Source organism: Cervus elaphus, chromosome 28 (assembly GCF_910594005.1).
Source record: "Cervus elaphus chromosome 28, mCerEla1.1, whole genome shotgun sequence".
In the NCBI taxonomy this organism is placed as follows: domain Eukaryota; kingdom Metazoa; phylum Chordata; class Mammalia; order Artiodactyla; family Cervidae; genus Cervus; species Cervus elaphus.
This window is the reverse complement of record NC_057842.1, coordinates 51,193,086-51,214,395: the sequence shown is the minus strand read 5'-3', so window position 1 is coordinate 51,214,395 and position 21,310 is coordinate 51,193,086. Positions and strand designations below refer to the sequence as shown.

At 41.6% G+C, this 21,310-nt stretch overlaps 1 protein-coding gene across 1 annotated transcript in view; it reads right to left on the bottom strand.

The window, feature by feature from the left end:
* The window catches only part of MCHR2 (melanin concentrating hormone receptor 2), a 62,752-nt gene extending 43,180 nt beyond the window's left edge, over positions 1–19,572 (bottom strand). The window contains 7 exon segments of the mRNA XM_043890151.1: positions 1,029–1,224; positions 6,206–6,255; positions 6,257–6,285; positions 6,287–6,408; positions 6,930–6,993; positions 19,409–19,500; positions 19,503–19,572. Coding sequence (XP_043746086.1) covers positions 1,029–1,224; positions 6,206–6,255; positions 6,257–6,285; positions 6,287–6,408; positions 6,930–6,993; positions 19,409–19,500; positions 19,503–19,572 — 623 coding nt within the window.
* Between the last annotated feature and the right edge of the window lie 1,738 nt (positions 19,573–21,310).

Below are 21,310 nucleotides of genomic sequence, written 5' to 3'. Positions count from 1 at the left end.
ACCCCACATACCTTGGAGCAACTAAGCCTGCTAGCCTCAACTACTGAGCCCTGGTGCGTCTAGAGCCCATGCTCCTCAAGGAGAAGCCGCCGCAGTGAGAAGCCTGTGCCCCACACCTAGAGAGTAGCCCCCACTCTGTAACTAAAGAAAGCCCATGTGCAGCAACAAAGACCCATCACAGCCGAAAATAAATACACGAATCAATAAAAAATTAAAACATAAGAAGTGCCTGTGTAGGTTGCTGTCCTGGTTTCCTAGAACTGCCCGTAACAAATTACCCCACACTGCATGGCTTCACATGGCAGAAATTTGTCTTTCAGTTCTAGAAGCTGGAGGTCTTAAATCAAGGTGTTGGCAGAGCTGTTCCTTTTTGAGGTTTTGAGCGTGTGATCTCCCAGCCTCCCTGGAGTTGCATGGTCATGCTTGGTGTTCCCGGCTTACAGACACATCACTCCAGTCTCTGCTTCTGCATGCTCTCTATGTGTCTCTGTAAATCTTCCTCTCCTTACCAGGCCTCAGTCACTGTATTTAGGGCCCACCCTAATCCAGTAAGACGTCATCTCAAATTGATCATATCTGCAAAGACCCCATTTCTATGTAAGATCATATCCACAACTGCTGAGAATTAGGACTCGGATAGATCTTTCCCAGGGACCCAACCAAACTCCAGCTGCATGTTGTTAAGATTTGAGTCTCAGAACTCCAGACCCTTCTGTGATGTCCCCCTGTCTTTGATTGCTGTGTCCCCGCTGAAACTGGCTTGCATGGGTCTTTAGAATACATATTTAAATATAGTTGCACCCATTGAGGTTACATGATTAAGTGCAAAATTTTTTTCTAAAGGTTACCCCATCCTTAAAAAAATCAAACTATCGACTTGATGGTGGGAAGCAGAGAACTTAAGTGGAGAGACTGGCCCGGAGAGGCTCCCCAAGGACACTCCGTGTGGCTGCTCACGTGTTCACAAGGAGGATGAAGCACTTCACAACTTAATTCAACTCTATTTTTCTTAAGTTTTAACAACCTACCAGAGTACATCGTCAGGGGATGTTAAATCAAAAGCACAACTCTCAGCGCCGTCTTTAAATTTGATGACCTTCGAGTAGACCCAGACAGGCAACACCAGAATGAGGGAAGCTGCCCAGAGGCCCAGATTGATGCAGATTGTCTTGTTCCTGGTTATCCAGCTTGTCAGTCGAAATGGCTGGACGAGAGCCAAGTACCCGCAAAGCCAGTGGAGAAGGGTTTGGGAACAATCAATAAAAGCATTGAGCTCCAAGGATGAAAGGTTCATGACAAGAGTAAATTATTAGTATTATGATCCTCCCTGAAGCACACCTCTATCAGGGTGAAAGAAAGTTATATTTTTTAAGAGCTGGCCGGTACTTGTAGAGAAAACAATTCTTGACCCTGTAAGTCTGAATAAACCACTCACTGATACACAGCAGTCACTTCCATAAAGACCCTGAAAAACTCTGCCATGCAAACTTTTTTAGGTTTGCTGACCCTTTTATATTTATTTATTTATTTGGCTGAGCTGGGTTTTAGTTGTGGTCTCCGTTGTGGCACATGGGATGTGGCATGCGAGATCTTTAGCTGCGACATCCAAAATCCTCAGTTGCAGCATGTGGGATCTAGTTCCCTGACTAGGGATCGAACCCTGGCCCCCTGTGTTGGGAGCATGGAGTCTCAGCCACTGGGACCACCAGGGAAGTCCCACAACCCTTTTCTTTGCAAAGGTGCTTCCCTTGTGCAGGAGGCTCTGGAAAACTGCCTCTGAATGAGGGCAGGGAGATTCCCTCCAGATGGGAGTGGCCTACTTCCCAGGAAGGTGTACGGATGTAGGACAGGAAGGAGCGATGGCTGGTGGGAGGGTCCCCAGCAGCATGAGGTTCAGGCCCCTGGGACAGACATCCTGCTTAGAGGGCGTTAGAGTCAGGGCCAAAGGCTCTTAGAGGTTCAGGTCACAGAACGAACAGTGAGAATAATCAAACACGCCTAGCACAGACAATGCAAATCCCTCAGAGAACTGGAGCTTGAGGCTGATGGGGGTGTGGAAATGGACTAATTTCATGGGGAAAGGGTTCTCTTTTTCTTTTTTTCCCCCATTTTGATCCAGAAGAAAAGATAATCATTAATTAGACTTGAAAATCCTGAGAGAGCAAACATGTTTGGTCCTCCAGCAAATCCAAGAATAATTTTTCAGAGACAAGCTAAAGTATGAAAAAGAGAGCTCAGATCCAGAGGAGGGTTTTTGAGAAAGCACAGTTTTGAGGGGCCTGGGGGCTGTAGGAAAGCAGGATTAGTGGGCATTCAATAAATGTGAAATATGGTCTATGGTCCATTAATTTTCTCCAAGATTTTGTAGAGCTACTTAATGAAGATTTATGAAAATGGAAGTCTCTCTCTCCTCGCTTTTCAGTTCTGCACTCAGTTAAGGGAGCCCTTGCAGGGACAGGCTTGTGGCCCTGGGTACCTCAGCCACCCCTCCTTCCCCACACCGCACCTGCGTTACCAGTCACCTGTTGCTAAGGAGACAAACTCCCCTCCCCTCCCTGCTGAGGAAGGGAATCGCTAGTGATTGTAAGCAGCCCCACCATCTTTCTGTCTGGGATTAAAGACGACGGAGTCATGGCGTCAGTGGGTTAGGGAATTGTCTCTGATGACCTTCCCAGCTGAAAACCCTTCAGTGACTTTTCTTTGCCTTTCAGATAAAATTCAGAGCTCTCACCATGACCCTTGAGGTCTTTTTCCACCTGGCCTTCCTTTCACTCAGGCTGAAGTTTGTGCCCGTCTCTGGCCTTCCCTCAAGTTCTGTGTCTTGCGGTACCGGGTACCTGCTATTCAGCCCATCTGGCAGGACCTGCCTCTAGTTCCCGCTGCCTTTCCTATCATCCCCATTAGGTCTCCCTCTTGGAGAAGCTTCCCCTGACCACTCACTCTATACAAGGGCCCATGACTATAAATTTGGATTTTAGGGGACTCTACTTTTCCTTCCTAGGATGTATCATTGTGTGGAAACAGTAATACACATTTACCCATGTGACTTTTCACAGAATGTCTGTCTACACCTCTGGAATGGAAGCACCATGACGGCAGGAGCCTTGGCTATTAGTTTAATGCTGCTGTATCTCATGTGTCTTGCATGGTTCCTGGCATATGGTCCATGCTCAATAAATATTTGCTGAATGAATGAATAGGGAATTTTGGCTTCTTTTTACTGGCTTGGTTGTTGTTCCAGAAAATTTAATTTAAAAAGTAACCACTATCAAAAGTCTAGGTAGCTTTCATCTGGAGGCAAATATTTTTAATATTTTGGGTGTTTAAAATTTTTTTCATATGACTTTAAAGGTAGGAACCCACTATTAAAATATTTCACATACTTGCAATTATTAACTAATCAGAGAAAGGAAAATCAAAGAGTTTGGGGAAACACTTGATATTTATGGTCTACTGAATTGGAGATCAAACCAGTCAATCCTAAAAGAAGTCACCTGTGAATATCCGTTGGAAGGACTGATGCTGAAGCTGAAGCTGCAACACTTTGGCCACCTGATGCAAAGAGCTGACTCACTGCAAAAGACCCTGATGCTGGGAAAAATTGAGGGCAGGAGGTGGAGAGGAGAGAGGACAAGATGGTTGGATAGCATCATTGACTCAATGGACGTGAGTTTAAGCAAACTCCAGGAAATGGTTAAGGACAGACAAGCCTGGCATGCTGCAGTCCATAGGGTCACAAAGAGTTAGACATGGACTTAGGGACTGAACAAGTTGAAAATTAAAATAAATGTATAAATAATATCACATACTGATGGCACTGACATTTAGTTTTGGTATTACAGAGAAAATTTCATTTCTGTTTTACAAAATTACACATTTTCTTTAATTTTTATGAATTTAGTAGAGTTAAAACTACAAGAAATTCCAGAGGCTGGGAAAAAAGTTCAGCGTTACAAAATCTTCATTCGTCTCTGGCTGTGTGATCCTCTGGGAGAAAGATAAAGGCCTGAGTATCTTTATTTGAAAGTAAAACCTTATTATTTTGTGGCCATAAGTTTAAAAAAAAAATACATGCTATTCAATTCAACTGTGTAAGATACACACGCACACATATACACACTCAGAAAAACCCTGTGAAGATTAGGAAATGTTCTGTGGTCTGTTCTAAGGCAGACAATATGCTTTCACTTTATTTGTAGTAAGAGGTTTACAGAAGAGGTTCAGTTTCCCCTCTTAAAAGAAAAAGCAATACTCTTCTGCCTTCATGGTACGTATGTGGTATGAAGAAGCTTTTCTTCTTCTGAGAATGGGATCAAAACAGTGAGGCTCGTACTTTAAGCTGCTTCTCTGCAGTCATTCCTGCCTTGCACAGGGCCCTGGCCCTGGTGTTGGAACCCTAAACTTACCAGGCTTTATTCCACACACTGTGAGCTTTGGTGGCATCAGCTGAACTCACCAGATCTACCTACCTAGCATGTAGATTAAAAAATGTGATGTTAATTATAAGTTGAGAAGTATACTCTGCATATTTTGAGAATTCTTTTGTAGGAAGGCAGCAGGATTTAAAAAATGCATTAAACATTACCATCATTATTCATGCCTGAATAATAATGATCCAGCAAATTTGATTTATAGGAATGTTGCTATTCCTTTGTTCAGCCATCTGATGAACTGCTCATCCCTTCCCAACCCTAAAAGGCCCTGTTGGAAGGGTAAAAGAGGCAGAGCTCAAGAAATAGTCCTCCATAGACTCAGAGAAATTTAAGACTAACGTTCATCCATTCATAATAGCGTTTGAGTGCCCGTATGCCAGGCACTGTTACACAGACACTTGGAATGTGCTAGTGACCAAAGACCCTGCTTTTGTGTAATTCACATTCGATGGGTGGGGGAAGCTAGACAAGAAACAACACACACTTATCTCTGTATACCGAGGAAATTAAAGTCTGTAATATGTTCAAAGCAAGAGAGAAAGAAAAAGTAGATCAGAGCAAGAGGGACTAAGTGTGCTGGGTTGGGACTGGGGTGGAAAGAAGGTGGATGGAGATTTCACATGGGTTTTTCTCTGAGTGGGCGAATTACTGTTGTGCTTTTTACCGTTGTCTTCAGGATTTGTTTCTGTTTGGGGCATGCTGCTAAGACCTGGTGTGAAAGTCCACACCATGTAGATGCCACAGGGAACATCCTAACACCCTCGCTCACGTGCTTCCTACAAGAAGTCAGATGCTGAGGTAGTTGCCAGCTACCTGACATCTCTAGAGTTGGACAGCCTGGCTCTGAACTGGGCTTCACCACTCACTGGCTCCACAAACATCTCACCATCACCATCATCTCCTTGAGTAACATTGGCTTACAAGTTTGGTAAACATGGCTATGGCATGTTCTGGGATTGTTGTTCAGTTGCTAAGTTGGGTCCAACTCTTGGCAACCCCACGGCCTGCAGCAGTCCAGGCTTCCCTGTCCTTCACTATCTCCCCAAGTTTGCTCAAATTCATATCCATTGAGTTGGTGATACAGTCTAATCATCCAATCCTCTCTTGTTCCCTTCTCCTTTTGCTTTCAATCAATGTTCTGGGATATGTCTGGTGATGTAAAATGGCAGCATTTGCATTAATTGATCTTAATAGTGAGTGCAAAGGATGGTCTTCTTGTAACTCTGACTTCTCTTCATAGCTGTAAAGGAGCCCTCTATTCCATATATTCTCTAAAGCCGCTAGGTGATAACAAGGGTCTGTGAGATGTAGAACTTACCAGAAGGAACCCTGAACAGGGAGTGAGGAGAGCCACTTCAGTTATCAGCTCTGCCACTGACTCTGTGTGTCTTTAGCCGTTTCCTTTACTTCTCAGCACTTTGGCTTCCTTCTTGCAATAATGATGGGCAGGCATGGGGGGAGTGAATTCATTCTGGTTGCTAGTAGTTCATGATTTTGTGGGCTTTTTTCTTTCAGTCAATTATAAATGAAACTGAGTTGGAAAGAATGATTGGGGAAGAGGAAATGTTCAGTGTTTTAAGTTTTCCATTAAAAAATGGACCTCTGTGAAAGTTGGAAAAATATTAACTGATTTGTCCTACAATGAAACAAATGAATGGAGAGGAGCTTTGCTATTACAAACCAGCACTGATGTTGCTGAAATTGGGATGACCTCGGGGAAGTACAGGAACCTCTCAATAAGGTTGAGATATTTCAGAATCTCTTCACTTACCTGTCCACACTCATTACAGTCATGATGGCACTACAGGCAAACTGGTTGCAGGGATGTGATGATCCTGCAGAGAGGCCCCCCCAAACACCCACTGTCCTCCTCGGGCCCACTGGTAAATAAGAAATGGCATTCCAATGATGTGGACCAGATCAGCCACAGCCAGGCTACAGATAAAAATGTCAGGAATCATTTTTTTTCCTGGACCTAAGAGACATGGAGGGAAAGCTGAGGATTGACATTGAGAGGGTACATCTTCAGTTTATGCCATCTGTTAACAGATTTTTCAGTTGCTAAAATTAAGTTTAAAAGTTAAAAGGAAAGCACCACATATGCACATATGAATGCCTTGTCTTGTGTATATTCAAGCGTTTTAAACTATTTGTTTGATAACTGCCTGCCGTGGTTTAAAAATATGTCCACAAATTCTTTGATATTGCTTTCAGGAGGGTGTGGCCCAATTCCCTCCCTTTGAGAGTGGGTTGAACTTAGTAACTCACTTTTAGTGAATAGGATGTGGTGGAATTGACAGTATGACATTTGAAATTTGGACATAAGGGCACGGAGGGGTTTTCTCCTTGCTATCTCTTGGATTGCTTTCTCTGGGGGAAGCCAGCTGCCCTCTTGTGAAATAACTCAAGTATCACTATAAAGAGGTCCACGTGGAAAGGCATTGAGTCCTCCTGCCAACAACCAGCACCAGCTTGCCAGATCTGTAAGGGGGCGACCTGGGGCTGGGTGCTCCGGTCCCAGCCAAGCCTTTGGATGGTCATCTAAAGATGCACGGCTCGACTGCGACAGCGAGAGAGACCCTGAGCCAGTCACCCAGCAGGGCTGCTCCAGACCCGCAAAACTGTGTGAGAGAACAAATGTTGATTGTTTTAACCCACTGTTTGTTTTTTTAATATAACATAACCACATTTATTTAAGAATGCATTCCAATATCAAATGCAAAGTTCAACAATGCAAAATTGAAATTATTTTTGCCCCAACATAGTAGTTTTACACATGGTAATACATATATTTCAGTGCTACTCTCTCAATTCTTCCCACCCTCTCCTTCCCCGGCTGTATCCATTAGTCCATTCTCTGTGTCTGCGTCTCCACTGCTGCCTAGAAGATAGGTTCATCAGTACCATCTTTCTAGATTCCATATATGATATTCGTCTTTCTCTTTCTGATTTACTTCACTCTGTATAGTATGCTCTAAGTTCATCCAGCTCATTAGAACTGACTCAAATATGTTCCTTTTTGTGGCTGTGATATTCCATTGTGTGTGTATATATGTATATATATACCACAACTTCTTCATTCATTAATCTGTCAGTGGACATCTAGATTGCTTCCATGTCTTAGTTATTGTAAATAGTGCTGCACTGAACATTGGAGAACATGTGTCTTTTTCAATTATGGTTTCTTCAGGGTATATGCCCCATAGTGGGGTTGTTGTCATATGCTAGTTTTATTCCTAGTTTTTTAAGGAGTCTCCATACTGTTTTCCATAGTAAGCCACTAAGTTTTGAAGTAATTTCTACACAGCAACAAATTATACCAACTCTAAACTCATTCATGCAGAAGACTGGATTTACCTATGGCAACCCACTCCAGTGTTCTTGCCTGGAGAATCCCAGGGACGGGGGAGCCTGGTAGGCTGCCGTCTATGGGGTCGCACAGAGTTGGACACGACTGAAGCGACTTAGCAGCAGCATCAAATACAGCTAAACAGGAAAAATAAATGTTTCCACTGTGCAATGTGATTTTTTTCCCCTCCACTGAAGCTGTTAAGTTCAAATCTCAACTGAAGCCATTGTTAAAAAAAAATTTCAACCATTATTTAGAAAGATTCCAATAAAATCTAACTCAAAGAAAAGCCTATTAATTAAGATCTTGAAATCCAGACTGTGTAGAGTAGACACATGAAGTGACTGAACAGGTGGTGACAGAGCTTTCCCTCCTCCTGTTTGGGAAAATGAAGGCAAAAGAATTTTCTGAGAGCAGAAATTTTAATGTAAAATTCACTTGATCCCTATTGTCCGAGTTGGGACATTCAGTAATAAACATGTATCACCTTTATCTAGGAGATATTATTTATTAATTCAACAAATATTTTATTGAACACTAGTTATATGTCAGGCATAATATTGTGCTTTGGGCTGCAAAGGTAAATAACCTATAAACCCTAATATCAAGAAGCTTATAGTCTAAGCATAGGTAAATAAGTGATGACTTTACAATGTTATGAAAGAAAGCTAGAAAAAGCACAAGGAGCACATAAGAATAGTCTCTCCTCTCTCCTCTGGGGGTGGTCAAGGCATATTTCTTGGAGGAAGCGGCATATGTACTGAGAACATATAAAGATTTAAATAGCACAGAAGAATTAGCCTGAAGATTACACCACAATTACTAGTTCACTCTGGATCTGGTGCTATTGCTTTTTTGTTTGAAAGCTAGTGGGTGTCTTCGTTATCCAGGGCCTGCAAATTCTACAGCCTGTGAACTTTACGTCTAAGGCATCAAAGGCTCATGTGAGGCATCAGTCAGGGCCAGGATATTTTACCCAGGCCCTGGCCCCACACACCATGTGAGGAAGTTTCTGCCATCAAATCCTTACTCAGCAACACACTCTGGGCATTGTTGAGTGACTCATATCAGAAGAACCAAGAAGAAGGAGGAAAAGATCATGTCAACCAAAAGAGCTGCTAAGTGACTGTTCTTGGTCTCTAATCCTTTGTCCTCTCCTGGTTTTCCTCCAGGAGAAGGGTCAGTGCGGAGGAACTGACACTAGAGGTCAGCTGGAAAAAAAAAGCAGAAACACAATAATATAAAATCCTATAAATCTTAGTCTGTTAAATAGATGTTATTTCCATCTGAATTGGGACATAACCCATAAGTGGTTGCATAGGTCCTAATTGCAGCAATTAGACCTGTTACCCTTGCTCTCCTTCAGACAGGTGCTCATTGACTGATTAGGAATTATGGTAATTCCTTTGTTGAGGACAGTGCAGGTCATTGCCTGGCAATTCAAAAGAATTAAATAAAGTGTTTCTAGATGACATTGTCTATAGCAAAAGAGAATTCTGAAGCAAGTGATATATTTATCTGGTCATAGATACTAGGGAAACAAGTATAACACATCCTATTATTGCTTTTTTTTTTTAACTGAAAGTAACAACATAAAATTAAAAGTAATTAAATAGGAATGGTAAATTTTCTAAGTATATAACCTGTATTCTCCTTTTAGGTCTAATTAATCTTCAGATTTTCTGTTGTCAGACTTCATCAGATTTCTGTTTCTTACAAACCAAACATTTAAAATAAAAATATGTAAACCAATGATCATTTCAGCTAACATGTTTTCCATATGGTTAATATGACTGTGTCTAAATATAATGATAAACTAAGGTATACCACAATACCACGAAATAAATGATATTGTTTAGTTGCTCAGTCATGCCTGACTCTTTGCCACCCCATGGACTGCAGCACACCAGGCTTCCCTGTCCTTCACTGTCTCCCAGAGGTTGCTCAAACTCATGTCCATTGAGTCAAGGATGCCATCCAACCATCTCATCCTCTGTCACCCTCTTCTCCTGCCTTCCGTCTTTTCCAGCATCAGGGTCATTTCCAGTGGGTCAGTTCTTCACATCAATTGGCCAAAGGATTGAAGCTTCAGCATCAGTCCTTCAAATGAATATTCAGGGTTGATTTCCTTTAAGATTGACTTGTTTGATCTCCTTGCAGTCCAAGGGACTCTCAAGAGTCTTCTCCAGTACCACAATTTGAAAGAATCAATTCTTTGGTGCTCAGCCTTCTTTATTGTCCAGCTCTCACATCCATACATGATTACTGGAAAAACCATAGCTTTGACTATATGGACCTTTGTTGGCAAAGTAATATCTCTGCTTTTTAATACACTGTCTAGGTTTATCATAGCTTTTCTTCCAAGGAGCACGTATCTTTTAATTTCATGACTGCAGTCATGATATGGTTTTTACAAATCATACTTTGGAAGAATATTTAATCAAATGGGAAAGTGAAAATGTTAGTTGCTCAGAGATGTCTAACTGTTTGAGACCCAGTGGACTGTAGCCCACCAGTCTCCTCTGTCCTTGGGACTTCCCAGGCAGAAATATTGGAGTGGATTGCCATTCCCTCCTCCAGGGATCTTCCCAACTCAGGGATTTAACCTGGGTCTCCTGCACTGCAGGCAGATTCTTTATTGTCTGAGCCACAGGGAAGCCCAAATGGGAAAATACTTACTGAATAAAAAAAAAAAAATCAACTATGTAACTAGTTATGACCCCAAACTTATTTATTTAGTTATTTATTTTATTTTTATTTTTATTTTTTTCCAAACTTATTTAAATATTAAAGTACACTGAAATAGTATGTCTGAGTAATCACAGTAATTATCTGTTTGATAGTAGCTGTATGATTGATTTTGAGTTATTCTTTATATGTTTAATGTATAAGAGAAATTTTATTAAAAATGTTTTCTTTTTGCATCCAGAAATAACCATATATCAGTTCAGTTCAGTTGCTCAGTCATGTCTAGCTCTTTGTGACCCCATGGACTGCAGCACGCCAGGCCTCCCTGTCCATCACCAACTCCCGGAGTTTACTCAAAGTCATGTCCATTGAGTCGGTGATGCCATCCAACCATCTCATCCTCTATAGTCCCCTTCTCCTCCCACCTTCAATCTTTCCCAGCATCAGGGTCTTTTCAAATGAGTCAGTTCTTTGTATCAGGTGGCCAAAGTATTGGAGTTTCAACTTCAGCATCAGTCCTTCCAATGAATATTCAGGACGGATACCGGTTGGATCTCCTCACTGTCCAAGGGACTCTCAAGAGTCTTCTCCAACACCATGGTTCAAAAGCATCAATGTTCCGGCACTCAGCTTTCCTTATAGTCCGACTCTCACATCCATACATGACCACTGGAAAAACCATATGGACCTTTGTTGGCAAAGTAATTCGCTTCTTTTTAATATGCTGTCTAGGTTGGTCATAGCTTTTCTTACAAGGAGCAAGTGTCTTTTAATTTCATGGCTGCAGTCACCATCTGCAGTGATTTTGAAGCCCCCCAAAATTAAGTCTGTGGCTGTTTCCACCGTTTCCCCATCTATTTGTCATGACATGATGGGACCAGATGCCATGATCTTAGTTTTCTGAATGCTGAGTCTTAAGCCAACTTTTTCACTCTCTTCTTTCACTTTCATCAAGAGGCTCTTTACTTCCTCCTTGCTTTCTGCCATAAGGGTGGTGTCATCTGCGTGTCTGAGGTTATTGATATTTCTCCCAGCAATCTTGATTCCAGCTTGTGCTTCATCCAGCCTGACATTTCACATTATGTAGTCAGCAAATAACTTAAATAAGCAGGGTGACAATATACAGCCTTCATGTACTCCTTTCCCGATTTGGAACCAGTGTGTTGTTCCATGTCCAATTCTAACTGTTGCTTCTTGACCTGCATACAGATTTCTCAGGAGGCAAGGTGGTCTTATATAACCATCTCTTGAAGACTTTTTCACAATTTTTTGTGATCCACACAGTCAAAGGCTTTGGCATAGTCAATAAAGCAGAAGTCAATGTTTTTCTGGAACTCTCTTCCTTTTTCCATGATCCAGTGGATATTGGCAATTTGACCTCTGGTTCCTCTGCATTTTCTAAACTTGAACATCTGGAAGTTCATGGTTCACATATTGTTGAAGCCTGACTTGGAGACTTTTGAGCATTACTTTACTAGCGTGTGAGGTGAGTGCAATTGTGCGGCAGTTTGAGCATTTTTTGGCATTGCCTTTCTTTGGGATTGGAATGAACACTGACCTTTTCCAGTCCTGTGGCCACTGTTGAGTTTTCCAAATTTGCTGGCATATTGAGTGCAGCACTTTCACAGCATCATCTTTTAGGATTTGAAATAGCTCAACTGGAATTCCATCCCCTCCACTAGCTTTGTTAGTAGTGATGTTTCCTAAGACCCACTTTACTTCACATTCCAGGATGTCTGGCTCTAGGTAAATGATCACACCATCATGGTTATCTGGGTCATGAAGGTCTTTTTTGTGTAGTTCTTCTGTGTATTCTTGCCACCTCCTCTTAATATCTTCTGCCTCTGTTAGGTCCACACCGTTTCCTTTGTTGAGCCCATCTTTGCATGAAATATTCCCTTGCTATCCCTGATTTTATTGAAGAGATCTCTAGTCTTTCCCATTCTATTGTTTTCCTCTATTTCTTTGCATTGATCACTGAGGAAGGCTTTCTTATCTCTCCTTGCTATTCTTTGGAACTCTCCATTCAAATGGGTATATCTTTCCTTTTCTCCTTTGCCTTTTGTTTCTATTCTTTTCATAGCTATTTGTAAGGCCTCCTCAGTCAACCATTCTGCCTTTTTGCATTTCTTTTTCTTGGGGATGATCTTGATCCCTGCCTCCTGTACAGTGTCACGAACCTCCATCCATAGTTCTTAAAGCGTTCTATCAGATCTAATCCCTTGAAACTATTTGTCACTTCCACTGTATAAATGTAAGGGATTTGATTTAGGTCATACCTGAATCAATTTAAGTCTGAATTTGACACTAAGGAGTTCATGATCTGAGTGCATATATGCAATAGGTTAAATAAAACCAAAAAACCATGTAATACCACACATGTAGGATGATGCTTTGCTGATCAGCTTATTCTGCCCTTTATTTCTAGGTCTCCTTGCTAACTGGTTTATTTGGCCAATAGGGAGCACTGTTGGAAGGAAACTGGAGGGTGAGAAGAAAGGATAGGCGGGGCATTTCCTTCCCCTTTGTGTTGTTGGCATCTGTGGCCCTGGCAGCCTCCCTCCCATGGCTCCACCTCCTCCCCTGCAGATTCTGTTCCTTGGGCCCAGATCCCACTGTGGTTGCAGCCCCCACCAGGCATCCCACATTTCCAGGATTTGTTAAGCCACTTTTTTCCCCCTCTATCCAACCTAGGGCCAGGAAAGGGGTGGTGGCCTTGGGGTAGCTTCCTAATTTTGTTTATCTCTGAGTTGCCTCACCAGTCCCTGTTTGGCATTTAACTCTCATTGAATTAAATTCCTATTGTGAGTGTAAAAATCAATAAACTGAAACCTCAATTAAAATGGAGTCAGAGCACCAGAAGGGGATACTCTCACGCTCTGCAGTAGCAGAGCTTGAAGAGAAGAAAGACTTCCTCTTCTTGCCTGGCAAAAGCTTAGCTAATGAGAGACTGTTCTTCCCCTGTTGGATGGGTCTTGCCTGTGGCTTGCCATAGCTGCAGATCCCAAATTGCTGTACTTTGGTGAGCCCAAGTAAACTCCACTTTTGTTGGAGAAATAACTGGCAGTCCATTTGTTTTGAGATCAGCATGAGCCAACTCCAATGGATTAGCAGTGATTTATTTCATAAAGAGCTGTGCTGAAAAAGAATTTTGAGTCATCACACGGGCACTGGGAAAGGACAGACCTGTGTGATTAGAGATGACTGCCAAGGATGGGAGAGTTTAGAGCAGAGTGACATATTTGCTAACTCTGCATAAAGAGAATCGAATTGGAAATTCTAGTTTCATTTCTGTGCCTTCATTTATTATGTCCTTGGGAGAAGACATTCAACCCCTTTAGGTTCCAGAGTTGTCTTGATGCACTGGACCATAGCAACAAGGGTCTCCAGCCATCTTTCCAGTTCGTTTAAACAAATGTGGCTGTGAGGTTCGTAGCATCTAAACATATCGTTATGTGTGCAGCATGGGTGTGGGTCAACCCCAACAACAGCTTACATATGGCTGCTACTCGGAGAGCAGTAGAGGGCTGGGTCAGAGGGGGCTTTAGTTATTATTTCAGCTGGGTGGGAAAAAGGAGGAGGCTTGTTTCAAGCATTTCCCATCTTTGTCTTAGCAACTGGATTTCCATCACTGGGCCATTAGTATTCCTTCAGGAACAGTCACTATCCTTCTTGTAACCTCTGTGTAAAATGTAGACATCACTGGGGGGAGGCAGTTAAAAAGTGAGATGTTTCAGTAATTCATGATTAAGTGTAAATTAGGTGACTTGACAACCAGTCTAGGGCAGGGGAAGACACAATGGGAACATTTTATTTATAGGGAGACAGAGCATCCTTGCGAGAGTCTCTGCCCACTGGGGAACAGTCTGTCAGCAGACAGGAGAAGGATGTGTTCAGGACGCTGAGGGTGGCGGGGGAGGACCGTGGAGAAAAACGGCGTCTCCTTTATCGAAGTAGTTCCCCAGGACCCACTGTGGCTGTGGAGAATAGTTGAGTAATGGGGCCGAGTTCGTAAGTCCCTCTCCCAAGAAGAAAAGGGGAAAGTCTTATGTTATAATTGGCCCAATTTTCCTCCTACATTTTAAAATCCCTTTTGACCTGCTATGAATTTAAAATATGACAGACCAATAGTGATCTGGCCTTATTACTTTATAGTTACACTCCTAAAGCACAAATCAGTTTTTAAGAAAGCCATATTAGATATCTTATTCCAGAAGCTCCATCTTCTTTAAATCTATTATTTTCATATATTTGTAGTCTTCCATTGGCAAAGTCAGAAGTTAGGTTATTTCTTGCTTCCTAGTGTCACTAATGATCTGACTATTCTATTCATTATCTTCTGATACAGTATTTATCATAAATGAGAAAGCCCTAAATCTTCTTTAAGTGTATCTATTTCTCCTTATGTTTAGTGTAGTACTACTAATATTCAGTGTATTCTTTAACTGAGCTACCTTCTGTTAAGAAGGTAACAAGTAAAACATCATGGCAAAGCATGATTAGAAACATTAATGTAAATTGCCTTAAAAATTTTGGAGATTAATTAACAAAAAGTGTTAAATTTTAAGCCCAAAATATTAAAACTAATTTACTTTCAAATGACTTTGGACTGATTAATAAATTTTTGGAGAAGAGTTTGCAAAGAATAATATTAACAGTTTAGCAATAAAAATAAAGACTAAGTTGCCTTCAAATGATTTTTGAACAAATAAAAGGTTTATCTTAAAAGCTCTATTAATATATATCTTCTCACATGTTATCTGTAAAATGGTGATGATATGAAGAAGTAATAGATTTTTCACAATCATTGCAAATAGTTTGTAAGGATGACAGCTCAGGTTTTCCTTCTTTCCGTCTTTTTTTTTTTATTCCAGTTTAATGGCAGTTTACTTACTACTGAGAATCTGTTTCTAGGAATTACAGCTCAATATTGACTTTAAAAGAGTTCACATTCAAAATTTCTTCTTTTTGCCAGGTTGGTCTCCATGTGAGTAGATGGAACCAGGTCCATTGTCTACTGGTGTAATTTGAGAGGGACCAAGAAATTTCTCTGGCTCCAAATATTTCTTCAGTTGCTTGTCACGGGGCCTGAATTTCACTCGAGTCTTTGCAAATAAAAGTTGTCTGTAAAAATGCAACCATTTCTGGAGGACTAACACCTTATAAGAATTTGGTTTCTTAACTGTGGGACCAAGGCTCCAGAGGCATGAGGCACACAATTTGTATCCTTAGGAGTGAGTGAAAGTTGCTCAGTCATGTCTGACTCTTTGATCCCCATGGACTATTCAGTCCATGGAATTCTCCAGGCCAGAATACTGGAGTGGGTGACCTTTCCCTTCTCCAGGGGATCTTCCCAAACCCAGGGATTGAACCTAGGTCTCCCGCATTGCAGGCAGATTCTTTACCAGCAGAGCAACTAGGGAAGCCTAAGAATACTGGAGTGGGTAGCGTATCCCTTTTCCAGCAGATCTTCCCAACTCAGGAATCAAACTGGGGTCTCCCCCATTGCAGGCAGATTCTTTACCAGCTGAGCTACCAGGAAATCTTTAGGACAGGATGGCAGAAATTCTGAGGGGCATGAGGAAAGATGGAAGGAGAAGTGATCAGGTGCAACAGGCAAACAGAGTGAGCTGGAAACCGCACCCCCCACCCCAGGTCTCTATTAACTTTCTTTCATTTTAAAATTTTTATTTATTTGCTTATTTTTGGCTGTGCTGGGTCTTTGTTGCTTTGCCCAGATTTTCTCTAGTTGCAGGGAGTTGGGGCTACCGTTCATTGTGGTGCTCAGACTACTCAAAGTGGCTTCTCTTGTTGCAGAGCATGGGCTCTGGGGCTCCTGAGCTTCAGTAGCTGTGGTGCGCTGGCTTGGTGGATGCAGCTCGTGGGCTCTAGAGTGTGGTTCAGTAGCTGTGGTACATGGGCTTAGTTGCCCCAAGGCAGGTGGAATCTTCCTGGACCAGGGATCAAACCCGTGTCCCCTGCATTGGCAGGCAGATTCTTATCCACTGTACCGCCAGGAAAGTCCTCTATTAACTCTCTACTCCATGCTATTGCCTCCTTAAAGTTTTCTGAGACTATTTGATTACTTTCTTCTCCCTTCCTGGAACTTATTATTTGAACCACCTTTCCCCCTCCCATTTGATTGTTTTTAATACCTTGCATTATTTTTCAAATGGGTTCATGTATTTGAATCTTATCTCCTCCACTAAATCGTGAACTGTTAGAGATAGATGCTGCCATATTTCTTTGGTATGTATGTAACACTTATAAAAGTGCTGGGCATATAACAGGTATTTAGTAATACATATTGAGTTGAACTGCTTCCAGAACTTAAGAAATAATTTTAAATGCTTGATATTCACAAATGGTTTTACAGGACACAGTAAGGAATGCCTGAATTTATTAGAAGTAGAATTCCGGTATACCAAATAAACCTTCAATTATGGATGGTATAAAAATACCATTGATAAACAATATTTAACGACAGAGATAATGCCAATAAAAATTTGAAAGTGGCCTGGCTGATGAGAAGCCGAATGGGCAAAGTGACTAGTGATGGGCTTTCTTAGGGAGAGTGTCACTCGTATTACCATCCCGAGGGCTGCTCTTGTTTTTGGTTGGTCCTGTGGGGACTCTTCCATGCACATGGGAAGTCCAGCCATCTTTCTAGCTTTAATGACAGTTTTGCTGATTTGTTTCATGTGCGCCGCCGGCGTACTAAGTCCCTTCAGTTCTGTCTGGCTCTTTGCGACCCTGTAGACTGTAACTCTCCAGGCTCCTCTGTTCATGGGACTCTTCAGGCAAGAATACTGGAGTGGGGTTGCCATTTCCTTCTCCAGTTTGATGTCATTGACGTGGGGTCAATAGCCTGGAATTTGGAATCATGGGATCTGAATTCAAGTGCCAGGACTGTTACTTTATAGCTGTGTGATGCTAGATAGGTTATTTTCTCTCCTGAGCCTTTTTCTTCAAATGAGTATAATAATAATAATACTGCTGTTTGGGGAGGGGGAGTAAATGCGTTTATAATGTGCTTTGTAGTGTAACGTACTACACAAAAGCTTGTTGTAGTCATGTGTTATTATAATGCTGAAAACACCTTTCGGTAGAAATCCAGAATGTGGTTTTTTTTAAAAAATAATTTTGTTTCTTTAATTTTGGCTGTGCTGGGTCTTCAAGTGGGGCTACCTTTTGCTGTGGTGCGCTGGCTTCTCATCGTGGTGCCTCCCTTGTTGTGGAGCACAGGCTGCAGGATGTGTGGACTTCAGCAGTTGCAGGACATGAGTTCAGTCTTTGTGGTCCCCGGGCTCTGGAACACCGGCTCAGTAGTTGTGACACGTGGGCTTAATTGCTCCACAGCATGTGTGATCTTTCAGAACCAGGGATGGAACCCATGTCTCCTGCATTGGCAGGTGAATTCTTTACCACTGAGGCACAAGGGAAGCCCTAAAATTGTTTTATAATATATATAAATAAGGACAAAAAGATTGAAGGCGGGAGGAGAAGGGGATGACAGAGGATGAGATGGTTGGATGCCATCATTGACTCAATGGACATGAGTTTGAATAAACTATAGGAGTTGGTGATGGACAGGGAGGCCTGGTGTGCTGCAGTCCATGGGGTCACAAAGAGGTGGACATGACTGAGCGACTGAACTGAACTGAACTGAGGTCGAAAATCTTTTAAAATGGTGGCTATAAGCATGATCAGAGACCAGGTCAAAAAAGTTTTAACATCTTGTATGTATTAAAACAAGTAAAACTTAAACGTGAAAATAATCAGTAGAGCAAAGATAATCATGTAATAATGCGGTATGTGTATACAAACCCTAAATCCATTTTTTGAAGCTGGTAGAGAACAAGTACAGTGGTCCCTCTATATCCACGAGGGATCATTTCTAGGACAGCCACCACCCCCACCCCCCATACCAACATCCGAAGATGCTCAAGTCCCTTACATAAAATGGTGCCATGTTCTTTATAACCAACACACATTCTCCCTAATACATTAAATCATCTCTAGATTACTTATAGTACCTCATGCTATGAAAATACTATGTAAACAGTATTAAATACAATGTAAATGCTATGGAAATAGCTGCCAGAGCACGGTCAATCCAAGTTTTGCTTTTTTGGAACTTTCTGGAATTTTTTTCAAGATATTTTTGACATTGCTTGAATCTGCAGGTGTGGACCCTGCAGATCCTGAGCCCATGGATACTGGGGGCCAACTGTAACTTGTTCTTCATGCTCCAATTAAACCTTATGCTGTAGGATTGAGAGGAAGCAGGAAATTAGCTGAATTAGGTGGGGGTTGTGACAGAAAGGCAGGAGGTGAAAGGGAGCAGATGCCTCTCAGCTTGGCCCACACTGGGGTGGTCTGTATTGTAGGGAACAGCCCACCACGCATGACTGCCTGAATGTTTGGGTGATTGGGGTAGAGTCTCTCTCTTGCCCAAATGAGTGCAGAAGAGTCTCTTTTACCAGCCAAACCAGATCAGCCTCTTAGGATAACTCTTATTGCCAGAAAATAAAATAGTTGCCTTGAAATAGTTTCAATCCTTGCCTAGGCTCTGCTGCCTGAGATTCAGAGTTAATTTGTTTGGGGGCGAAACTGTGTATTAGGATTTTTAAAAGCTCCATCATGGTTCTAATGTGTGGCTAAGAATAAGAATTGCTGCTCTAAAAATTTACTGACTCAGCAGTCAGCATTGGCCTAGGTTTTTTCATTTTGAAATCTGTGACTCAGCATTTACTTGATGAAAATATTTACATGATGAAAATATCTATAGATCTTCTTTAAGTATATTAAACAAATGTTTCCAAAATCTGATTCCATTAGGAAAAATTCTACAAGGGAGAAAGGATTCATTTAGGAATTATAGAACATAGTTAATTATGGAAAAGAAAAAGAAGCCCTTGCCTTATTATAGTGATACAATGAGGATGTTGCCAACCAGCCCTGTTGAACAGAGGATCCCAACCATGGAAGGAAGGATGACGGCATCCACCATGCTGAGGGTTTGATAGCAAACTCTCCATTCCAAGATTTGTTCAAAAGTTCAGCAGAGGTGTTACAACAGGATGAGTGAAGTAAATTCATTGTCCATGAACTCCCAGTAGTTAAGGCTGTGAAGGAATAGGATGTGATTTATTCAATGACATTTTGAGGTAATTCCTTCCATATAAGTTTTTGTTAATTCCAAAAACATTTATTGGGGCTTTCTTTGCTCCAAGAATTCATGCAACATAAGATTCCAGGGTGAGTATGATTGCCTCCTGTCCATATGATGTGATGAATTACCAGAGGAGACATGGAAACAGTAAATTATTGAGCAGTATACTAGGAGAGTGCGCATGTGTTCTCCACCTGATTGTCGTACACGCTTCAAGCACAGCTAATATCTACTCAGGACACACTGGTACTAGTTGTTTATAGCTGGTATTTGTTCTTGTTGACTTACATATCGATCGTATTGGCTAGAACCCCCACAGTGCCTAGGTTGTTAAGTATATCTTCTCTATCTCTGATAAAAATGAATGGGAGACTCCAACGCTGATTGCTTAGAAAAGCAGTGGGATAAGACTTCCCAAGATGATTCCTGGCCTGTCTGGAGGGATGAGAAAGAGTTAGACCAGTAAAGGACTGTGTGGGAAGGGAACTGTTGTAGCAAGTCAGGGGACCATGTTCAAAGAAGAATTACGGCACAGGAAAAAATGTCCAGCAACCAACCTGAAAATAAAAAGTAAACAAAGCAAACCAATGGAGCTGGGAAATTATTTGCTTGGTCAACCATCTTGATAAAAGACATTAAAAAAACGCCATCTAAGTCTTGTTTCTGGTAATAGTAAACTGAGTAACTCAGATTAACCCTCTCACTGAAAGCAATAAAATATTATGAGCAAAATGTATATGTGGGTATGTCTGTGCATGCGTGCGTGTGTGTGTGTGTGTGTGTGTGTGTGTGTGTACACAGCAATTTAAAAATATTCAAGATCTGAAAAACTAGTGGGCCCTCCTTGGCTAGTTTTTAGATGAGATCCAGTAACTACAAGGTAAGAGGAATATTGAATCATCACGGCTATCTTTCTCCAGAAGGTGCTTATTAATGCCACAGCAATTTGAACTTTGGTTGAATGTCTGTATTTTGTCCAGAGGGACATCAAGGCTCTCAGCCTATTGAAGGAGGGAAGTTTGCAGAAGAACCCTTCTTCTGAGTTGGGGCCCCAGGGGCAAAGTCTGAGCTATGAATGAACCTGATTTACATTTTCCTTTCTTACCTCCACAACCATTGGGAGCTCTGAGGGAGCTGCCTTGGTGACTTTGGAATGGAATGGTGAGTAGACAGAGAAGGAAAAGAAAAGCAGATTTTCGCCAGGAAGCTCTGGAAGACTCCTCACAGATTTATACCATGAGTAGGCAGGCCATGGACTCTCAAGGCTTGAACTTAGGTGGTCCACGCCTGAAAAGCCCCCTAGATACCAAGTAGATAGAAAAGCAAATCCTTTTTAAAGGTAAAAACAGCTATCCTCAGGTATCAGAAAATCCTCAAAATATTTTTGAGGACAATGACCAGCAAGCATGCAAAGATGCAAGCATTGCTTATATGCTGATTTAAATGGATTCAAGACTTAAACGTAAGACCAAACACTATAAAACTAAAAGAAGAAAACACAGGGAAAATGTCCGTTGACACTTGTCTTGGCAATGATTTTTTGGACATGACATCAAAATGAAGGAACAAATGCAAAAATAATCAAATGGGGCTACATCGAACTAAAAAGAGTCTGTACAACAAAAGAAATGATCAGCAAAATCAGAAGACAACCTACTGAATGGG